We start from the raw sequence: 24,642 nt of genomic DNA, 5'->3' as shown, positions 1-24,642 counted from the left end.
TATCTATCTATCTATCTATCTATCTATCTATCTATCTATCTATCTATCTATCTATCTATCTATCTATCTATCTATCTATCTATCTATCTATCTATCTATCTATCTATCTATCTATCTATCTATCTATCTATCTATCTATCTATCTATCTATCTATCTATCTATCTATCTATCTATCTATCTATCTATCTATCTATCTATCTATCTATCTATCTATCTATCTATCTATCTATCTATCTATCTATCTATCTATCTATCTATCTATCTATCTATCTATCTATCTATCTATCTATCTATCTATCTATCTATCTATCTATCTATCTATCTATCTATCTATCTATCTATCTATCTATCTATCTATCTATCTATCTATCTATCTATCTATCTATCTATCTATCTATCTATCTATCTATCTATCTATCTATCTATCTATCTATCTATCTATCTATCTATCTATCTATCTATCTATCTATCTATCTATCTATCTATCTATCTATCTATCTATCTATCTATCTATCTATCTATCTATCTATCTATCTATCTATCTATCTATCTATCTATCTATCTATCTATCTATCTATCTATCTATCTATCTATCTATCTATCTATCTATCTATCTATCTATCTATCTATCTATCTATCTATCTATCTATCTATCTATCTATCTATCTATCTATCTATCTATCTATCTATCTATCTATCTATCTATCTATCTATCTATCTATCTATCTATCTATCTATCTATCTATCTATCTATCTATCTATCTATCTATCTATCTATCTATCTATCTATCTATCTATCTATCTATCTATCTATCTATCTATCTATCTATCTATCTATCTATCTATCTATCTATCTATCTATCTATCTATCTATCTATCTATCTATCTATCTATCTATCTATCTATCTATCTATCTATCTATCTATCTATCTATCTATCTATCTATCTATCTATCTATCTATCTATCTATCTATCTATCTATCTATCTATCTATCTATCTATCTATCTATCTATCTATCTATCTATCTATCTATCTATCTATCTATCTATCTATCTATCTATCTATCTATCTATCTATCTATCTATCTATCTATCTATCTATCTATCTATCTATCTATCTATCTATCTATCTATCTATCTATCTATCTATCTATCTATCTATCTATCTATCTATCTATCTATCTATCTATCTATCTATCTATCTATCTATCTATCTATCTATCTATCTATCTATCTATCTATCTATCTATCTATCTATCTATCTATCTATCTATCTATCTATCTATCTATCTATCTATCTATCTATCTATCTATCTATCTATCTATCTATCTATCTATCTATCTATCTATCTATCTATCTATCTATCTATCTATCTATCTATCTATCTATCTATCTATAAGAATAAGTTTTTACAAAAGAACTCCCCACAAATGTGTTCTCGTAGGTTTTTAAACAAGCGAAACATCTTTTCATTTGCTCACATATAGGTTGTTGTTGTAATGATGATGATGATGAAGGAGCGTTCATTTTGTGGTTGTCATAACATTCTGTTCCTTTAAAATTTCGATTGCAGTCGGGGCATACAATTTGATTCTGAGTTTCCTTACATATTGGAGATCTCTGAAATTGCGAGCAACGAGCCAAACATCCATAATGTTTACTCTTTGTATTGTAGGGTACATGGCAAATCTCGTAGTAGAAAGAACAGCAAAATGCGGCAGTTAAAGATGTTATGACATTGAAATGATTATTTATTATGATATAATAAATATATTTTTTTATCGTAGCTGTCATTTGAAACTCCTTCGTAAATTAATTTACGGCCTTTTGTTCTGTGTTCGTAAACAGTTATTTTGTAGTTTCTTAAATGTGTTTGAAATAATTTCCACTCATCAATTCCACAACCCCCTGGTAGAATTTGGATTCCAGTATCGCTCAGAAGCTTAAGCGCTCTCTCAGTTTGGATTTTGCCTATATCTCTTCTTATACTAGCAAAATTGTGCTCCTTGTCTGTGTATGCCTTTGCTATAACCAGATCTCGAGGCAAGCATAAGTTATCCGTATTTTTGACACAAATAATTCCTCTACGCTTGGCACATTCTTCGTTGAAAGAATTGTATATGGAGGTAGGTTGTCTTCCTTCTCCAGCTGGCATTTGAACTGATGTTATAGATAACGTAAAATCATCCGTGCTTAGGCCATCAGAATTACTTTGGAATATTTTGGAAATCATTTCCCAAACATCATCCATGTAGAGCTCTGAACAGGTTTTGTAGTTGATCCATCCACTACCTCGCTCATGAGAAAAACTTTTACCAGAAAACGTTATTCCCACCTTGTCGGATTCATTCAGACCTTTCACAGCAAATCGTACCATATCTTCAATCGCCTTTCTTATCCATGAAGTTGGTTCTTCATGACTTGGAATAGGGTTGATTTTAAAAGCAATTTTCCGCCCATTTAAATTAAACCGCTTAATTTTGGTACTTAAATCAGTCAAAATTTTAATTCGCTGAAATCAAAAATAAAAACAAAGGAAAAAATATTTTTTTTAATTTTTATTTTATTTAAAAAAGTTTTTTTGCGAATTAAGTAATTCGTTTTGAGAACTTAAGAAGAGTGTACTCTTTTGTTTCCTCCCTCTTCGGAGTTTCTGTTGGTGTTGTTGCTGTTCATGTTGATGTTGCTGCTGTTGAAGTTGTTCTTGTAGTTCTTGTTGATGTTGTTGTTCCTGCTGTTGGTGTTGCTCCTGCTGTTGGTGTTGTTGATGTTGTTGTTGATGTTTCTGCTGTTGGTGTTGTTGATAAACTTATTGTTGCTGCTGATTTTGCAACTGTCCTGGGTGCTCTTTGTCGTGGAAATCAATCACGAAGGAGCGATCCCAAGGCTCCACGACCTCCAGGCAGAGCGTGTGTAGCTCCGCGATGTCCTCCTCATCCATTTGGTTGTTACAGCGTTTTGGCAAAAATAACCTAAAAATTATATAATATAATATATATAATTTTTAAATGAAAATGCAAAATATATTAAAAAATTTAGACATACCACATAGTCGTCAGGCTCGACTAAAATTTGCAGACCGTATTTAGTAGGTATCCTTTTTGCTGAAGTTATTGGGAACTTCTTCTTCTGGATCATCTTCGATAAACTAAGGTATGGTTTCCGGGATGAGACTGACGGCTCCTCCACTCACAGCAGATTTAATTTTTTTTTTTAATTTTGACATGTTGGTTAGTTGTAGGTTGTAAGTATTCACTGAAGAACTTAAACTGATTCAAAAACTCAGACAACTATTGCTTTTATAGTATGGACTGACGAATATTTTGGTCATTTCCCCTAATATGAAATTAAGAAAAAAATCTAAAAATTATCACTCCTGACACTCAGTGCATTATTTGACCTGTCTTTCCCCTTCAAGAAAATATAGCATTCCCTTACCTATTTTATATTCAGAATCCTCTGTTGATTTATACATCATTAAAAATATTTTTATTGAAGTTTTATTTTCAGAATCCTCTGTTGATTTATCCGTCATTCAAATATTCAAATATGTATTCAACCGATTAACGGTCGGTTGGTCTATAGAGCAGAGTCATAAGCAACATCGTACATTGGGTTTTGAGACGACTACACCACGCGCATCGATCCTTTGGGTTTCGTGACTTACTAATAAAATCATTTGTTTATACATCACACGTTCGCAGATCTTACACTGACCTTTTTTTAAATTTCAAATATGTATTCAACCATAGGAGCAGGTCCACAGATCAGAGTCATAAACAACATCGTACATTGAGTTTTGTTTTTGATTTACTAATAAAATCCTTTATTTATACAACACACGTTTGCACCTCTCACATTGGATTTTCTTTAAAAAATTCCACCTTTTTCATTTAGTTTTATATTCAAAATCCTCTGTTGATTTATCCTTCATTCAAATATTCAAATATGTATTCAACCGTTTAACGGATCGTAGATAAGAATATTTTTTATTTAGGAAGATACATCAATGCAATACCTATCAAAAGACGACACCGTGCGTCGTATCGATCCATAAACAACATCGTACGCTGGGTTTTGTCACTTACTAATATATTCATTTATTTATACAATCATTCATTTATTTATCAATCTATCTATCTATCTATCTATCTATCTATCTATCTATCTATCTATCTATCTATCTATCTATCTATCTATCTATCTATCTATCTATCTATCTATCTATCTATCTATCTATCTATCTATCTATCTATCTATCTATCTATCTATCTATCTATCTATCTATCTATCTATCTATCTATCTATCTATCTATCTATCTATCTATCTATCTATCTATCTATCTATCTATCTATCTATCTATCTATCTATCTATCTATCTATCTATCTATCTATCTATCTATCTATCTATCTATCTATCTATCTATCTATCTATCTATCTATCTATCTATCTATCTATCTATCTATCTATCTATCTATCTATCTATCTATCTATCTATCTATCTATCTATCTATCTATCTATCTATCTATCTATCTATCTATCTATCTATCTATCTATCTATCTATCTATCTATCTATCTATCTATCTATCTATCTATCTATCTATCTATCTATCTATCTATCTATCTATCTATCTATCTATCTATCTATCTATCTATCTATCTATCTATCTATCTATCTATCTATCTATCTATCTATCTATCTATCTATCTATCTATCTATCTATCTATCTATCTATCTATCTATCTATCTATCTATCTATCTATCTATCTATCTATCTATCTATCTATCTATCTATCTATCTATCTATCTATCTATCTATCTATCTATCTATCTATCTATCTATCTATCTATCTATCTATCTATCTATCTATCTATCTATCTATCTATCTATCTATCTATCTATCTATCTATCTATCTATCTATCTATCTATCTATCTATCTATCTATCTATCTATCTATCTATCTATCTATCTATCTATCTATCTATCTATCTATCTATCTATCTATCTATCTATCTATCTATCTATCTATCTATCTATCTATCTATCTATCTATCTATCTATCTATCTATCTATCTATCTATCTATCTATCTATCTATCTATCTATCTATCTATCTATCTATCTATCTATCTATCTATCTATCTATCTATCTATCTATCTATCTATCTATCTATCTATCTATCTATCTATCTATCTATCTATCTATCTATCTATCTATCTATCTATCTATCTATCTATCTATCTATCTATCTATCTATCTATCTATCTATCTATCTATCTATCTATCTATCTATCTATCTATCTATCTATCTATCTATCTATCTATCTATCTATCTATCTATCTATCTATCTATCTATCTATCTATCTATCTATCTATCTATCTATCTATCTATCTATCTATCTATCTATCTATCTATCTATCTATCTATCTATCTATCTATCTATCTATCTATCTATCTATCTATCTATCTATCTATCTATCTATCTATCTATCTATCTATCTATCTATCTATCTATCTATCTATCTATCTATCTATCTATCTATCTATCTATCTATCTATCTATCTATCTATCTATCTATCTATCTATCTATCTATCTATCTATCTATCTATCTATCTATCTATCTATCTATCTATCTATCTATCTATCTATCTATCTATCTATCTATCTATCTATCTATCTATCTATCTATCTATCTATCTATCTATCTATCTATCTATCTATCTATCTATCTATCTATCTATCTATCTATCTATCTATCTATCTATCTATCTATCTATCTATCTATCTATCTATCTATCTATCTATCTATCTATCTATCTATCTATCTATCTATCTATCTATCTATCTATCTATCTATCTATCTATCTATCTATCTATCTATCTATCTATCTATCTATCTATCTATAAGAATAAGTTTTTACAAAAGAACTCCCCACAAATGTGTTCTCGTAGGTTTTTAAACAAGCGAAACATCTTTTCATTTGCTCACATATAGGTTGTTGTTGTAATGATGATGATGATGAAGGAGCGTTCATTTTGTGGTTGTCATAACATTCTGTTCCTTTAAAATTTCGATTGCAGTCGGGGCATACAATTTGATTCTGAGTTTCCTTACATATTGGAGATCTCTGAAATTGCGAGCAACGAGCCAAACATCCATAATGTTTACTCTTTGTATTGTAGGGTACATGGCAAATCTCGTAGTAGAAAGAACAGCAAAATGCGGCAGTTAAAGATGTTATGACATTGAAATGATTATTTATTATGATATAATAAATATATTTTTTTATCGTAGCTGTCATTTGAAACTCCTTCGTAAATTAATTTACGGCCTTTTGTTCTGTGTTCGTAAACAGTTATTTTGTAGTTTCTTAAATGTGTTTGAAATAATTTCCACTCATCAATTCCACAACCCCCTGGTAGAATTTGGATTCCAGTATCGCTCAGAAGCTTAAGCGCTCTCTCAGTTTGGATTTTGCCTATATCTCTTCTTATACTAGCAAAATTGTGCTCCTTGTCTGTGTATGCCTTTGCTATAACCAGATCTCGAGGCAAGCATAAGTTATCCGTATTTTTGACACAAATAATTCCTCTACGCTTGGCACATTCTTCGTTGAAAGAATTGTATATGGAGGTAGGTTGTCTTCCTTCTCCAGCTGGCATTTGAACTGATGTTATAGATAACGTAAAATCATCCGTGCTTAGGCCATCAGAATTACTTTGGAATATTTTGGAAATCATTTCCCAAACATCATCCATGTAGAGCTCTGAACAGGTTTTGTAGTTGATCCATCCACTACCTCGCTCATGAGAAAAACTTTTACCAAAAAACGTTATTCCCACCTTGTCGGATTCATTCAGACCTTTCACAGCAAATCGTACCATATCTTCAATCGCCTTTCTTATCCATGAAGTTGGTTCTTCATGACTTGGAATAGGGTTGATTTTAAAAGCAATTTTCCGCCCATTTAAATTAAACCGCTTAATTTTGGTACTTAAATCAGTCAAAATTTTAATTCGCTGAAATCAAAAATAAAAACAAAGGAAAAAATATTTTTTTTAATTTTTATTTTATTTAAAAAAGTTTTTTTGCGAATTAAGTAATTCGTTTTGAGAACTTAAGAAGAGTGTAGGCAAAATATGTTCTACCTCTTCAATAATAACATCATTCTTTTGTTTCCTCCCTCTTCGGAGTTTCTGTTGGTGTTGTTGCTGTTCATGTTGATGTTGCTGCTGTTGAAGTTGTTCTTGTAGTTCTTGTTGATGTTGTTGTTCCTGCTGTTGGTGTTGCTCCTGCTGTTGGTGTTGTTGATGTTGTTGTTGATGTTTCTGCTGTTGGTGTTGTTGATAAACTTATTGTTGCTGCTGATTTTGCAACTGTCCTGGGTGCTCTTTGTCGTGGAAATCAATCACGAAGGAGCGATCCCAAGGCTCCACGACCTCCAGGCAGAGCGTGTGTAGCTCCGCGATGTCCTCCTCATCCATTTGGTTGTTACAGCGTTTTGGCAAAAATAACCTAAAAATTATATAATATAATATATATAATTTTTAAATGAAAATGCAAAATATATTAAAAAATTTAGACATACCACATAGTCGTCAGGCTCGACTAAAATTTGCAGACCGTATTTAGTAGGTATCCTTTTTGCTGAAGTTATTGGGAACTTCTTCTTCTGGATCATCTTCGATAAACTAAGGTATGGTTTCCGGGATGAGACTGACGGCTCCTCCACTCACAGCAGATTTAATTTTTTTTTTTAATTTTGACATGTTGGTTAGTTGTAGGTTGTAAGTATTCACTGATGAACTTAAACTGATTCAAAAACTCAGACAACTATTGCTTTTATAGTATGGACTGACGAATATTTTGGTCATTTCCCCTAATATGAAATTAAGAAAAAAATCTAAAAATTATCACTCCTGACACTCAGTGCATTATTTGACCTGTCTTTCCCCTTCAAGAAAATATAGCATTCCCTTACCTATTTTATATTCAGAATCCTCTGTTGATTTATACATCATTAAAAATATTTTTATTGAAGTTTTATTTTCAGAATCCTCTGTTGATTTATCCGTCATTCAAATATTCAAATATGTATTCAACCGATTAACGGTCGGTTGGTCTATAGAGCAGAGTCATAAGCAACATCGTACATTGGGTTTTGAGACGACTACACCACGCGCATCGATCCTTTGGGTTTCGTGACTTACTAATAAAATCATTTGTTTATACATCACACGTTCGCAGATCTTACACTGACCTTTTTTTAAATTTCAAATATGTATTCAACCATAGGAGCAGGTCCACAGATCAGAGTCATAAACAACATCGTACATTGAGTTTTGTTTTTGATTTACGCTGGGTTTTGTCACTTACTAATATATTCATTTATTTATACAACACACGTTCGCAGATCTTATATTGACCTATCAAGACCTATCTATCTATCTATCTATCTATCTATCTATCTATCTATCTATCTATCTATCTATCTATCTATCTATCTATCTATCTATCTATCTATCTATCTATCTATCTATCTATCTATCTATCTATCTATCTATCTATCTATCTATCTATCTATCTATCTATCTATCTATCTATCTATCTATCTATCTATCTATCTATCTATCTATCTATCTATCTATCTATCTATCTATCTATCTATCTATCTATCTATCTATCTATCTATCTATCTATCTATCTATCTATCTATCTATCTATCTATCTATCTATCTATCTATCTATCTATCTATCTATCTATCTATCTATCTATCTATCTATCTATCTATCTATCTATCTATCTATCTATCTATCTATCTATCTATCTATCTATCTATCTATCTATCTATCTATCTATCTATCTATCTATCTATCTATCTATCTATCTATCTATCTATCTATCTATCTATCTATCTATCTATCTATCTATCTATCTATCTATCTATCTATCTATCTATCTATCTATCTATCTATCTATCTATCTATCTATCTATCTATCTATCTATCTATCTATCTATCTATCTATCTATCTATCTATCTATCTATCTATCTATCTATCTATCTATCTATCTATCTATCTATCTATCTATCTATCTATCTATCTATCTATCTATCTATCTATCTATCTATCTATCTATCTATCTATCTATCTATCTATCTATCTATCTATCTATCTATCTATCTATCTATCTATCTATCTATCTATCTATCTATCTATCTATCTATCTATCTATCTATCTATCTATCTATCTATCTATCTATCTATCTATCTATCTATCTATCTATCTATCTATCTATCTATCTATCTATCTATCTATCTATCTATCTATCTATCTATCTATCTATCTATCTATCTATCTATCTATCTATCTATCTATCTATCTATCTATCTATCTATCTATCTATCTATCTATCTATCTATCTATCTATCTATCTATCTATCTATCTATCTATCTATCTATCTATCTATCTATCTATCTATCTATCTATCTATCTATCTATCTATCTATCTATCTATCTATCTATCTATCTATCTATCTATCTATCTATCTATCTATCTATCTATCTATCTATCTATCTATCTATCTATCTATCTATCTATCTATCTATCTATCTATCTATCTATCTATCTATCTATCTATCTATCTATCTATCTATCTATCTATCTATCTATCTATCTATCTATCTATCTATCTATCTATCTATCTATCTATCTATCTATCTATCTATCTATCTATCTATCTATCTATCTATCTATCTATCTATCTATCTATCTATCTATCTATCTATCTATCTATCTATCTATCTATCTATCTATCTATCTATCTATCTATCTATCTATCTATCTATCTATCTATCTATCTATCTATCTATATATCACACTTAATTCTAATTTTTAAATCAAATTATTTTAATTTAAAGTTCTCGAAATTATCAACTTCAAAGTCAAAATTTGGGAAAAAAAGACTTTGAATATAAATATGAAATCAATCGATGAAATAAACTGCCTCAATTAATTTCTTACCAAATTCTGAACACCATATGCTTCTATATCTTCTAGTTTTTGAGAAAATTGAAAATTAAAAACTTTCTTTGTATTAAATTTGTATTTTTTAGTTTTTATCGTGTTTACATAAATATAATGCTTGCAAGCAGTATGCCCCCTTGCAACCCCCTTGCTTGGGCTCACTTTTATAGGATTTGGGGTGGGTGCGAGTTTTGGTGTAGGCAAATTTTCTTCAGATTTTAAAAGTTTTTTCGAATTCAAAAGAAACTTTGTACATACCCAACCTTGACCCCACCGCAAATCCTATAGTGCCCAAGTGGGGGCTTGCAGGGGGGCAGCATGCCCCACTAACCATCTCACTTTGAAACGCCTTGAACTTCATACTTATACCGCGTCTTTATTAATTTTTAAGAATTGATTTTCTTTCAAAATTTAAAAGTTTCTTCGAATCCAAAAGAAACTTTGTACATACCCAGCCTTGACCCCACCCCAAATCCTATAGTGTGCCCAAGGAGAGGGGTTCCTTACCCATCTCACTTTGATACGCCTTGAACTTCATGCTCATACCATTTTTATTTATTTTGAAGTATTCTTTTTAAAAATATCGCGAGATTCTTAGGACCAATTTAATGGCCTTAGCGAATCAACGAAGTTGTCTGAGCGTAACAGAGGATACAAAAGGGAGTTTAAATCTTGAGAGCCTTCAAAGCGGGCCAGGCATGATACTTTAAAGTTAAAAAGCTGTTAATATTGGCGAAAATAGGCAAGAGAAAATCTGATGAAAAGGTAATTTTCTTATCTTTAATTTTCTCAAAAAGTAGAAGGCATAGATGCATATGGTTTTCAGTGTTCGAGTAGAAATTAGTTAAGGCAGCTTATTTTATCTATCGATTTCATATTTAATGTCACAGTCATGAAAAAAATTGTATTCAATGTGTTTTTTCAAATATTTTTTTTTTACAAATTTAAATCGATTACTTCGAAAACCATTGATTCAAATAACTTGATTTAAAAACTAGAATTGAGTGTAGATTTTTGGCTTTTGAAAAAGGTATCATTCATAACTGTAAGTGTTTTCTAATTTTTTGTCATATTTTAGAAAATTGCCCTTCCCTCCTAAACAGGAATAGATAGACCCCCCTCCCATAGTTAAAAATGCTTGTATTTGACTGTTCTACAAAATTCGGTTATTATTTTTCACTGCGTTAGTTATCGTACTGTTGCCTGTAACTTAGTCGAGAACTTGTAGCATCGAAAAATTCTGATACAAAAATTCCAAACTCTCTTTTTGGAAAAATAACCTGTGTCTGTATCTCGATGTGAGAGTAACCCTGTATATTTTTTATTTCATTGGAATATATTTGAAACTATCAAATATGGGGAAAATATTTTTACCTTTGGCCATCAAAGATCATATTGACATGGTTTTATATTAAATTGCCAAGGCTCGGTAGTCCGAAGGTAGAGCAGTCGGTCAGCGAGTGGAGGGTACCGAGTTCAAGTCACGGTTAGGGTGTGAAATGTTTTCTTTTTTTATCTTTAATGTTCTTTTTTTATTTTGAAATTTTAAGGGATACAAAAACAAATAAACGTGAACACTTTTTCCGTTTTAACATCTCATATTTAATGCAAGATTATCAATTTTTGTTTAAATATCTTACTTTCTCGCATCCTTTTTGCTTGTGAGTAATTTTGGCAGGTAAATCGAGAAATTATCTCGATATCTCTGTAAAACACAGTTTTATTCACATTTTTCCAGTCTCCCAAGCATTTTTATTCAGAAATGTTTGAAGTTGAGAAAAATTTGTCTATACCTAGACACAAGCGAAAGTGAGAAAATGATTTTTGTGTCGATTCACATTATTTTTGTTCCGATTTGCGTGTTTCATGCGAGAAATGTCTTAATGCGAGAGTTACAGAACGTAGGCACAGGGGTGGGAGCCCTACCCAGTACCTATACCGTTTCGAATGGAATCCAAACTGGCCAAATGCCTCGAAAGAACTTGTTCATGGACTATCACCATTGATGTAATTTCATGCTTTTACAACAAATTGTACAATTAACTTTCATATTAATGCTTTTATAAAAAAATAACTAAAACTTCCTTACGTGTTTATTTTAAGGTGAAAGACCCTATGCATGTGATATTTGCAACAAGACGTTTGCTGTGAAAAGTTATGTTACTGCACACCGGTAAGTACCGCGTTTAAAAATAAAATAACCCTTGTAAAAGCTTACATTTTAAAACATAAGATTTTGATTAGAAGCCTGTTATAGCGATCGAGAAAACAGATCAGAAAAATTATTTAAAACTAACGGTTTTTCTTTAATTTCAAACACAAAAACCTCACCAATTTTAAAGATATCACAGAAAGGATTTAGTTTGAAAAAGAAAAATTTCAATTGTAAAAAAAGTGTTTTGCTAAAAAATCTATTTCGATATCTTTTTTATTTGAATATAAACAAATAGGTAAATATTAAATGATAATTATGTATATTGTTCAATTAAAAATTTTCTCTGCCAAATATATTCAGCCTTATTGCGAGCTTCACTTGGAAACTGTTCCACCCGAAATATTTTTTTCGCCCGGAATTTCAAAAGCTTTTGCGAATCTCAGCTGAAGGGAATTAGCATCTTTCGCTTAGCTAGTTTCTTGTTATTATGTTGATTAGCTGGCATATTAACTGAAAAAATACGAGAAGAGGACGTGAACAACTTTTCGCCTGGAACTCACAATAGGGGAAAAGTGAAATTCAATTTTTCCGGTTGGAATCTTTTTCACGTGAAACTCGCGATATATTAATTATTTATTAACTTATTTTCATGAATGGATTTACGATGATAACATAATTATATGTAGTTATTATATGTTTTATAATAGTGATGGGAACTATCGAATAAAAACTATCAAACTATCGATAGTTGTAAAATATTCATTCATTCGATAGTTTAAAATCATTCATTCGAACAGTTTTTTCGTTCGATAGTTTTTTATTCGATAGTTTTTTCATTCGAATAGTTTTTTCGTTCAATAGTTTTTTATTCGATAGTTTTTTCATTCGAATAGTTTTTTCAAACGATAGTTTTTTCATTCGAATAGTTTTTTCAAACGATAGTTTTTTCATTCGAATAGTTTTTTCAAACGATAGTTTTTTCATTTGAATAGTTTTTTTTATTCGATAGTTTTTTCTTTTGAATAGTTTTTTCAAACGATAGTTTTTTCATTTGCATTTTTTTATATTCAGTTACTGTTTTCTTGCAGTCTATTAGATTGTTTTTTTTTTTTTTATTCAGTCATAATTTTATTTCTCTACTATTTGCTCTTGATTTCAAAATTTAATTGTAAATGATTTTATCTGCATTTGAAGGAAGGACTCAAGGAAGATGAATGGTGACACATATTGTGTGATCTTCCAAATGATATTTTGAAAGTTTTTCAGGACTGAATTTATGGGCTATGTGAAGCTGGCACCCCCAAATGCAAATTTTTTTTTTCAAACCTATATGGTTCGATTGCCCAAGGTTAGCCCAGGATAGCCCAAGATTTTTTTTTGTTAGCCCACCCTTATAACGGAACTATTTTTTTTCACCTCAAAAATCACAAAAAAAACTTTTTTTTATTCTGTGTAAAAATTGTTGGTTTTGCACTGTGGTTCGATTGCCCAACGTTAGCCCAGGATAGCCCAGCTTTTTTTTTTCTTGATTGCACTATTTTTTCAAAAGATACAACAAAAAACTTTTTTTCATATCAGAAACCGAAAAAATTTAAATTTTTTTTTTCCTGTGTAAAAATCCTTAGTTAAAAACCGTGGTTTGTTTGCCCAAGGTTAGCCCAGGATAGCCCAACTTTTATTTTTGCTATGGTAAGCTTAGTTTAAAAATTATAGAAGAATTAGTTTTTATTCACCACACCAAAAGAAAGTACGTATACACCTCAGTGACCCTTTTTTAATTTATAATTAAGAACAATTAAATTCACTGGTGTTTGCATTGCGTCTCAAATGTTTTTAATTTGAATTACCATTTTTACTTGATTGAATGTAGTCCATATAACATTCCTGTTAAGAAGCTTAAATTGACATTCAACATTAAAAGCCATAACAAACGAATAATTTTTCAAGTCTCAAAATCAATTTTTTGTTTTGTTTGCCATATAAGTACCTAGAAAAGCTACATGCTTAGTGAAATATATCCAAACGTATTTCAAAAGTAACAACAAATATGAAATGGTGTGAAGTGATTGCTTTTCAGAACACGAAAAAACACTTTTTTCAAAGTACCAACTTCTTAAAAATCAAAATTTGTTTTTTTTTTTAATGTAAAATTTATACTTTTTTCATTTTTCCTCAATTAACCATTCTAATTCCAACTAATTACATCACTTTTTTTCGTTAGCCCACCCTTAGCTTAAAAGTTATAACAAAAAACTTTTTTCAAAGTACCAACTTCTTAAAACTCAAAATTTGTTTTTTTCAGTGTAAAATATATCCTTTTTTCATTTTTCCTCAATTAACCATTCTAGTTCCAACTAATTACATCACTTTTTTTCGCTAGCCCACCCTCAGTTTAAAAGTTATAACAAAAAACTTTTTTCAAAGTACCAACTTCTTAAAAATCAAAATTTGTTTTATTCAGTGTAAAATTTATCCTATTTTCATTTTTCCTCAATTACCCATTCTAATTCCAACTAATTACATCACTTTTTTTCGTTAGCCCACCCTCAGTTTAAAAGTTATAACAAAAAACTTTTTTCAAAGTACCAACTTCTTAAAAATCAAAAAATTTTTTTGTTCAGTGTAAAATGTATCCTTTTTTCATTTTTCCTCAATTAACCAATCTAATTCCAACTAATTACATCACTTTTTTTCGTTAGCCTATCCTCAGTTTAAAAGTTATAACAAAAAACTCTTTTCAAAGTACCAACTTCTTAAAAATCAAAATTTTTTTTTGTTCAGTGTAAAATGTATCCTTTTTTCAATTTTCCTCAATTACCCATTCTAATTCCAACTAATTACATCACTTTTTTTCGTTAGCCCACCCTCAGTTTAAAAGTTATAACAAAAAACTTTTTTCAAAGTACCAACTTCTTAAAAATCAAAATTTTTTTTTTCAGTGTAAAATTTATCCTTTTTTCATTTTTCCTCAATTAACCATTCTAATTCCAACTAATTATATCACTTTTTTTCGTTAGCCCACCCTTAGTTTAAAAGTTTCGTGTTCTGAAAAGCAATCACTTCGCTTTTCAGATCACGAAAAAACACTTTTTTCAAAGTACCAACTTCTTAAAAATCAAAATTTGTTTATTTTTTAATGTAAAATTTATACTTTTTTCATTTATTCTCAATTAACCGTTCTAATTCCAACTAATTACATCACTTTTTTTCGTCAGCCCACCCTTAGTTTAAAAGTTATAACAAAAAACTTTTTTCAAAGACCAACTTCTTAAAATCAAAATTTGTTTTTTTCAGTGTAAATTTTATCCTTTTTTCATTTTTCCTCAATCAACCATTCTAATTCCAACGAATAACATCACTTTTTTTCGTTAGCCCACCCTCAGTTTAAAAGTTATAACAAAAAACTTTTTTCAAAGTACCAACTTCTTAAAAATCAAATTTTTTTTTTTTTCAGTGTAAAATTTATCCTTTTTTCATTTTTCCTCAATTAACCATTCTAATTTCAACTAATTACATCACTTTTTTTCATTAGCCCACTCTCAGTTTAAAAGTTATAACAAAAAACTTTTTTCAAAGTACCTACTTCTTAAAAATCAAAAATTTTTTTTTTCAGTGTAAAATTAATCCTTTTTTTCATTTTTCCTCAATTAACCATTCTAATTCCAACTAATTACATCACTTTTTTTCGTTAGCCTACCCTCAGTTTAAAAGTTATAACAAAAAACTTTTTTCAAAGTACCAACTTCTTAAAGACCAAACATTTTTTTTTTTTCAGTATAAAATTTATCCTTTTTTAATTTTTTCCTCAATTAACCATTCTAATTCCAACTAATAACATCACTTTTTTTCGTTATCCCACCCTCAGTTTAAAAGTTATAACAAAAAACTTTTTTCAAAGTACCAACTTCTTAAAAATCAAAATTTTTTTTTTCAGTGTAAAATTTATCCTTTTTTTCATTTTTCCTCAATTAACCATTCTAATTCCAACTAATTACATCACTTTTTTTTGTTAGCCCACCCTCAGTTTAAAAGTTATAACAAAAAACTTTTTTCAAAGTACCAACTTCTCAAAAATCAAACATTTTTTTTTCAGTGTAAAATTTATCATTTTTTCATTTTTCCTCAATCAACCATTCTAATTCCAACGAATAACATCACTTTTTTTCGTTAACCCACCCTCAGTTTAAAAGTTATAACAAAAAACTTTTTTAAAAGTACCAACTTCATAAAAATCAAAAAAATTTTTTCCGTTTAAAATTTATCCTTTTTTCATTTTTCCTCAATTATAACTTTCATTTTTCCTCAATTATAACTTTTAAACTGAGGGTGGGCTAACGAAAAAAAGTGATGTAATTGGTTGGAATTAGAATGGTTAATTGAGGAAAAATGAAAATAGGATAAATTTTACACTGAATAAAACAAATTTTGATGATTAAGAAGTTGGTACTTTGAAAAAATTTTTTTGTTATAACTTTTAAACTGAGGGTGGGCTAACGAAAAAAAGTGATGTAATTAGTTGGAACTTGAATGGTTAATTGCGGAAAAACGAAAAAAGGATATATTTTACACTGAAAAAAAAACAAATTTTGAGTTTTAAGAAGTTGGTACTTTGAAAAAAGTTTTTTGTTATAACTTTTAAACTAAGGGTGGGCTAACGAAAAAAAGTGATGTAATTAGTTGGAATTAGAATGGCACGGGTCGTTTGAACGGGACACTACTCGAAGTGTCTTGCACTCCATATGTTTTGATGCAGAAATGTTCCTTGGGGTCTAAGTAGTAAGAAAAAAGCTTTTTTAAAATTTTCTATCGAGCTATTCGTTTTTTATGAGCTTAATAAGTTATGAAAAAACGTACTTTTACGTACTTTTTCACACGTTTTTGTTAATAACTCTGTTAATAATAATGGTAGAAACTCAAATAATAGCTCTATTTATAGAAGAAATATGCCTCTTTTTAACGGCATTTCAATCAAATTAGTGGCATTTTTAGATCTTCAGATATTCGAATCTAAGTCCGTTCATTTTTTTTGCCCAATTCGATTTCACTAATCAAAAAGTTTTTTTTATAGAAGCCAGGGTATACTTTTCTAATGGTTTTTCGTATGTTGAACTCGAATCCGAAGGCAAAAAAATTCCATCACATCAAGTTTTTGAGATATTACCGTTAGAAAATCAAAAATACCCCTTTTTAACAGTTTTTGAGGTTATGTCATCTTGCGTGATAATTTTTTATAATTACATTTGTAGCGGTTTCTTAAAGAACTAAGTTTTTTCTTTTAAAACCCGTTTAAATAATTTCGATATCGCTTTTCTTCTCCGAGAAATCCTAAAATCAATTCAACATGTTTGGTGAATATTCTCTATGAAAAAAAATCTTATGTTCGTTTGGGTTTCATGGCAAATCGCAAAAAATATTTGCATTCCTTTAAGTTTTTTGGTTAGTCAAAAATTTTCTTACCCATAAACTTACCAAAAAACTTAAAGAAATGCAAAAAGTTTTTGCGATTTGCCATGAAACCCAAACGAACATAAGATTTTTTTTCATAGAGAATATTCACCAAACATGTTGAATTGATTTTAGGATTTCTCGGAGAAGAAAAGCGGTATCGAAATAATTTAAACGGATTTTAAAAGAAAAAACTGAGTTCTTTAAGAAACCGCTACAAATGTAATTATAAAAAATTATCACGCAAGATGACATAACCTCAAAAACTTATAAAAAAGGGTATTTTTGATTTTCTAACGGTAATATCTCAAAAACTTGATGTGATGGAATTTTTTTGCCTTCGGATTCGAGTTCAACATACGAAAAACCATTAGAAGAGTATACCCTGACTTCTATAAAAAAAACTTTTTGATTAGTGAAATCGAGTTGGGCAGAAAAAATGAACGGAATTAGATTCGAATATCTGAAGATCTAAAAATGCCACTAATTTGATTGAAATTCCGGTAAAAAGAGGCATATTTCTTCTATAAATAGAGCTATTAATTGAGTTCATACCATTATTATTAACAGAGTTATTAACAAAAACGTGTGAAAAAGTACGTAAAAGTACGTTTTTTCATAACTTATTAAGCTCATAAAAAACGAATAGCTCGTTGGAAAATTTTAAAAAAGCTTTTTTCTTACTATTTTGACCCCAAGGAACATTTCTGCATCAAAACATATGGAGTGCAAGACACTTCGAGTAGTGTCGCGTTCAAACGACCCGTGATGGTTAATTGAGAAAAAATGAAAAAAGTATAAATTTTACATTAAAAAAAAAACAAATTTTGATTTTTAAGAAGTTGGTACTTTGAAAAAAGTGTTTTTTCGTGTTCTGAAAAGCAATCACTTCACACCATTTCATATTTGTTGTTACTTTTGAAATACGTTTGGATATATTTCACTAAGCATGTAGCTTTTCTAGGTACTTATATGGCAAACAAAACAAAAAATTGATTTTGAGACTTGAAAAATTATTCGTTTGTTGTGGCTTTTAATGTTGAATGTCAATTTAAGCTTCTTAACAGGAATGTTATATGGACTACATTCAATCAAGTAAAAATGTTAATTCAAATTTAAAACATTTGAGGCGCAATGCAAACACCAGTGAATTTAATTGTTCTTAATTATAAATTAAAAAAGGGTCACTGAGTTGTATACGTACTTTTTTTTTGGTGTGGTGAATAAAAACTAATTCTTCTATAATTTTTAAACTAAGCTTACGATAGCAAAAATAAAAGTTGGGCTATCCTGGGCTAACCTTGGGCAAACAAACCACGGTTTTAAACTAAGGATTTTTTCACAGGAAAAAAAAATTTTAATTTTTTCGGTTTCTGATATGAAAAAAAGTTTTTTGTTGTATCTTTTGAAAAAATAGTGCAATCAAGAAAAAAAAGTTCGGCTATCCTGGGCTAACGTTGGGCAATCGAACCACAGTGCAAAACCAACAATTTTTACACAGAATAAAAAAAAGTTTTTTTTTGTGATTTTTGAGGTGAAAAAAAATAATTCCGTTATAATTTTAAAACTAAGGGTGGGCTAGCAAAAAAAAAATTGGGCTATTATGGGCTACCCTTGGGCAATCGAACCATATAGGTTTGAAAAAAAAATTTGCATTTGGGGGTGCCAGCTTCGCATAGCCGATTTTATGTGTTTTATGTTGGAGTGTCCATATTTTCAAAACAAAGGCGGTGAAGAAGAAAAAGAAGACGGCACGGTGCATGAAAAGAATAGAAGTTATCTCTTGGTCAGTGCGGTGTCATAAAAAAGTGGCAAAAGAGAAAAAAATAACTCTTTGACCTGGAAAGCGGAATTATATTCATTGTTCAGCCAGTGTATAGTTTATGATCCTAATTAGTGGGAAAACCCATCTTTTCAATCACTTGACGAGACATGGCGCTGGAAGAAGCAAAACATTCGCACAAACAGCAGGTATATGTGTCAACAAGTTAATTTTGTAAGTTATGGGCATTTGAAAAAAAGTCGAAAAAATGATCACCCTGTGACGGTTTTTCATGTGCCGTGACTACAAATCTTAAGTTTTATCATTTTTTTCTTTTGCTACGCAACCTTGAATAACCCTGCTACCAAATGCATTCAAAAATTTTAACTCAGCTCCATCAGTTTTAAAGCAAATATTACTTTTTTGCCCAACTAAGTACTAAAAAATTTTACATGACTCTAATTCAATGAACCGTAGTGTAAAAAAAATGCTCTACGATGTTTCGGCAAGTTACCTTAAAAGTTGGTGTGTTCAATTCTCTTTTCAAAATGGTATAATATTGTTGAGAATATTCCATAAATAACCGAGATAAAATTTTTTTTCTTAAGAAATCTGACTTTTTTATTAGGTAATTTTCCCATTTTATTTAAGTTTTTGTGTTCTGAAAGGTTCTGAAAGGGTACAACACTTCAATAATATGGGAAAACTACCTAATAAAAAAGGCGGATTTCTTAAGAAAAAAATGTTATCTCGGTTATTTATGGAATATTCTCAAAAATGTTATACCATTTTGAAAAGAGAATTGAACACACCAACTTTTAAGGGGTTATATCTAGTTGTAAGTGCAAAAAAAATCTTCTTTTTTGTGGATTTTTTGTAAAGAGGCATTTAATTATATAAACCTAAAGAATACATATCCCTATAGCAAATTTAATGTATAAAAAGAATTCGCTGTGTATTTAAAAAAATATTGGGTTCCGTTATTTTTGTAGTAGATCTCCTAGACGACCTCCAAAAAAAATGTGTCTGGCGGTGAGCACGATTACTCCGGAACGGCTGGACCGATCAGCTTGAAATTTTTACTGAATTTTCTTTGATACTTTTGTCAGGAAATGAACGAAGGAAAAAGGTTTTTGACAATAATTGGATTTTGTATGCCATTTTAAAGTGTAAATTTTCGTGAAAAAAACGATTTTTGTCTTTGAGAGGCCGCCATTTTTTCAAAAATCAAAATTTTGACTATTCCTTCGTTCATTACCTGCATTTGTCTATCCTGAAAATGAATATTTTGGATTTTTCAATTTTGGGTGATTTGTATCAGAGATATCTTGCTCACCGCAAGACAGCTTTTTTTGGAGGTCGTCTAGGAGATCTACTACAAAAATAACGGAACCCAATATTTTTCTAAATACACAGCGAATTATTTTTATACATTAAATTTGCTATAATTATGTACAGTATTCTTTATGTTTGTATAATGAAATGCCTCTTCACAAAAAATCCGCAAAAAGAACGTTTTTTTCGCACTTACAACTAGATATAACCCCTTAATGTAACTTGCCGAAACATCGTACAGCATTTTTTTTACACTACGGTTCATTGAATTAGAGTCATGTAAAATTTTTTAGTACTTAGTTGGGCAAAAAATAATATTTGCTTTAAAACTGATGCAGTTGAGTTAAAATTTTTGAATGCATTTGATAGCAGGGTTATTCAAAAATGAGAAAACTTAAGATTTGTAGTCACGGCACATGAAAAACCGTCACAGGGTGACCATTTTTTCGACTTTTATTCAAATGCCCATAACTCACAAAATATATGGCTGCGATTTTTTTTATTATTTTTCTGATAACTGTCACCACCTACCCTATCTACCGTTTTCATTTCGACGTTAACTTTTGGGACACCCTGTACATATGCAGTTCTTATGTATTAAAATGAAAATTTTGTGTTTTTTTGGTTTTACGAGACATAATAATATTTTGTTTCTTTTTGTGCGCAAATGTTTTGCCTCAGTGTGGGTTTTCCACTGTTTTTGTTTTAATTTAAATCATATCATATTTTAGCAAAAATTGGGCTATCTTTTCGCAACATAGTAAAAATTTAGCAACAACCATCTTCCTTTCTGATTCAGTACTTGTAGTTTATTATTAAATGTAACCTCAGTTGAGAAATATTATTTAAATTGTAGTTAAAAAACTGTAAACATTGAAATAAAGGAAAATATAAATCGGATGAAAAAATTGTGAGTAAAAAATAACTGAATATTTGATAGTTTTTATTCGATAGTTTATTCGATAGTTTTTTTTCGATAGTTTATTCGATAGTTTTTATACGATAGTTTTATTCGATAGTTTTTATTCGAATGAATGAATGAATGAATGAATGAATGAATGAATGAATGAATGAATGAATGAATGAATGAATGAATGAATGAATGAATGAATGAATGAATGAATGAATGAATGAATGAATGAATGAATGAATGAATGAATGAATGAATGAATGAATGAATGAATGAATGAATGAATGAATGAATGAATGAATGAATGAATGAATGAATGAATGAATGAATGAATGAATGAATGAATGAATGAATGAATGAATGAATGAATGAATGAATGAATGAATGAATGAATGAATGAATGAATGAATGAATGAATGAATGAATGAATGAATGAATGAATGAATGAATGAATGAATGAATGAATGAATGAATGAATGAATGAATGAATGAATGAATGAATGAATGAATGAATGAATGAATGAATGAATGAATGAATGAATGAATGAATGAATGAATGAATGAATGAATGAATGAATGAATGAATGAATGAATGAATGAATGAATGAATGAATGAATGAATGAATGAATGAATGAATGAATGAATGAATGAATGAATGAATGAATGAATGAATGAATGAATGAATGAATGAATGAATGAATGAATGAATGAATGAATGAATGAATGAATGAATGAATGAATGAATGAATGAATGAATGAATGAATGAATGAATGAATGAATGAATGAATGAATGAATGAATGAATGAATGAATGAATGAATGAATGAATGAACTATTCGATAGTTCAAATCATTCAGTTACTAACTATCGATAGTTCAAATCATTCGATAGTCCACATCACTAGTTTTATAGCTCAACTTAAAAGTGAAATAGATGTTGAACAAGTTTTTGAAACTATCCCTGCTCATGGAAACATCGACTTCACATAAAATGAAGTTATACAACGTAAGAGAACGAGTTACTGGCAGGGTTCCCAGGTTTTTAAAACAAAAATCCCCCTTTTTTAACACCAACACGTTTTTGTTTCCTCTTTTTCGTAAAAAAATCCCCTTTTTTTTGTGAAGAAAAAAATGCAAGTATTTAAAAACTTTTTTAAAAAAATATTAATTTTGTACTTATTTAATTTAATCTTAAAAAAAAACTTTATAATTTAGGTACATATAAATCTTATTTTGAGGAAAAATCCTACCGTAAATCCGAGATTTTGCTAAGTAGATTTAAAATAAATCTCGAGATTTATTCTAAATCTACTTAGGTAAATCTCGGATTTACGGTAGGTGGAAACATACAGTATAAGGCAGGCTTTTTCAGCCACGATATGTGTCGTAACAGTTTATTAGTCTTTTTTGGGGCTGCCGTCGCGAAGCAGGCTCAAATCTGTTTGATATACTCAAAAAAAATTAAATGTAATTAATGTAATATGTATTAGGTATTTTGAGGAGTGAATACAAAATTAAAGCACCCTATTCTTTAATAGAGCTGAGGAATTCAAAATCCACTTAGCGTGGAATTCGATAGGTTATTTCAAAATTGAGTTTTATTTAAATAGATTCCATTGTTCAAAGATTGTGTTTAATCTTTTTGTAAGCTTAGATTTTTCCCCTTTTAGATATTTTTTCCCCTTTTTTATCCCCGTCCCCTATTTTATCATTTTCGTTTAAAAAAATCGGCAAATCCCCTCAACCTGGGAACCCTGGTTACTGGGCTATTGAGACCATACAATTTTCGGTGATTGGGAATATATGGGTAATTCGGGAGAGCATAAAGACATATTTTTGTATGTTTTTCGGTCTTATTTATTTACCTAAATATTTACTACATAAAGTATTTTAAATATTCCTTCTTGCTTAATAAATTCTATTTTTGTGGTCTACAGGTCTTTTCTTATTTTCCTACTTGCATCAGTCGACGTTTCAGAAATGAATATACCTACCTTTTTTCAGAACTTTTACTTAAAAAAAATTTTAAGCCTCTTAAGTTCGGCTCCTGTTACGAGATAGGCACACGGGTGAGAATTTGGTTCATACTTTTTCATGTCGCTACAACTTTTTTCGTTCTCAATATTTTATGGAGAGTCATATAATAGGCTATTGATTATGTCGAAAAAACAGGGCAATAAGGAACTAAGACGTTCACGGGTTTTTATTGCAGGAATCGTTCAATGGGTTATAAGAGCAGATAAAACCGCTGAGTGCTATTAAATGAGAGGGTGGAAATTGAAGATAGGGGTGCAATAGCCCCCTTTTTGGTTTTTTCAATATATCTCGTAAACCGAGCAAAATTTTGATATATTGCACTCAAAACTTTTCGTAGAGAATTGAATTTCCTATTAGAATAATGTTTTTCAAAAATTGAAAACAAAAGTTTCCATACCAAAACAGTCGAAACAATCATAAAAAAAATATCAGAAAATTCGATTTTTTTAGTTTTTTTTGCTTTTTTAGTGGTACATTTTTTTTGGGTTGAGATAGAAACAAACATTGCTCTAAAGAAAAAAAGAAGAATAAATTTCCTTCAAAATGCTGTGCTCACTAAATTTTTTCATTGAAAATTAACCGAAGTAAGACCATTTGAATCTAACTATTTTTTTTCGCATTTTTAATTTTACTCAAGTAAAACAGAAACATTTTGAGGGGAAAGTACGATAACCTAAGAACCGAAAATTGATAATGAGATTTTGTAGAGGGGTTAAATACAATCATTGTTGACTATGGGAGGGGGGTCTATCTCCCCCCGTTTTGGCGGGAGGAGACATTTTCTAAAAAAAATACCTAAAATAAAAAAAAAAATATTAAAAAACAACGGCAACACTTACAGTTATTATTGATACTTTTTTCAAAAGCTAAGATTATACACTTAATAATAATTTTAAAATTAAGTTTTTTTAATTAATTGTTTTTTGGAAATAAACGAGTGAGTCAGATAAAGAA

At 29.7% G+C, this 24,642-nt stretch overlaps 1 protein-coding gene across 9 annotated transcripts in view; it reads left to right on the top strand.

Moving 5' to 3' along the window:
- Nucleotides 1-24,642, top strand: part of LOC129906888 (zinc finger protein OZF-like) — a 453,260-nt gene that overhangs the window by 363,650 nt on the left and 64,968 nt on the right. For all 9 annotated transcript variants that reach the window (XM_055982860.1, XM_055982861.1, XM_055982858.1 and 6 more), the window contains one exon: nucleotides 12,148-12,217. In XM_055982860.1, coding sequence (XP_055838835.1) covers nucleotides 12,148-12,217 — 70 coding nt within the window. The remainder of the gene's footprint in view (nucleotides 1-12,147; nucleotides 12,218-24,642) is intronic.

This window comes from Episyrphus balteatus, chromosome 1 (assembly GCF_945859705.1).
Source record: "Episyrphus balteatus chromosome 1, idEpiBalt1.1, whole genome shotgun sequence".
Taxonomy (NCBI): domain Eukaryota; kingdom Metazoa; phylum Arthropoda; class Insecta; order Diptera; family Syrphidae; genus Episyrphus; species Episyrphus balteatus.
This window is presented reverse-complemented; position numbering and strand designations above follow the sequence as displayed.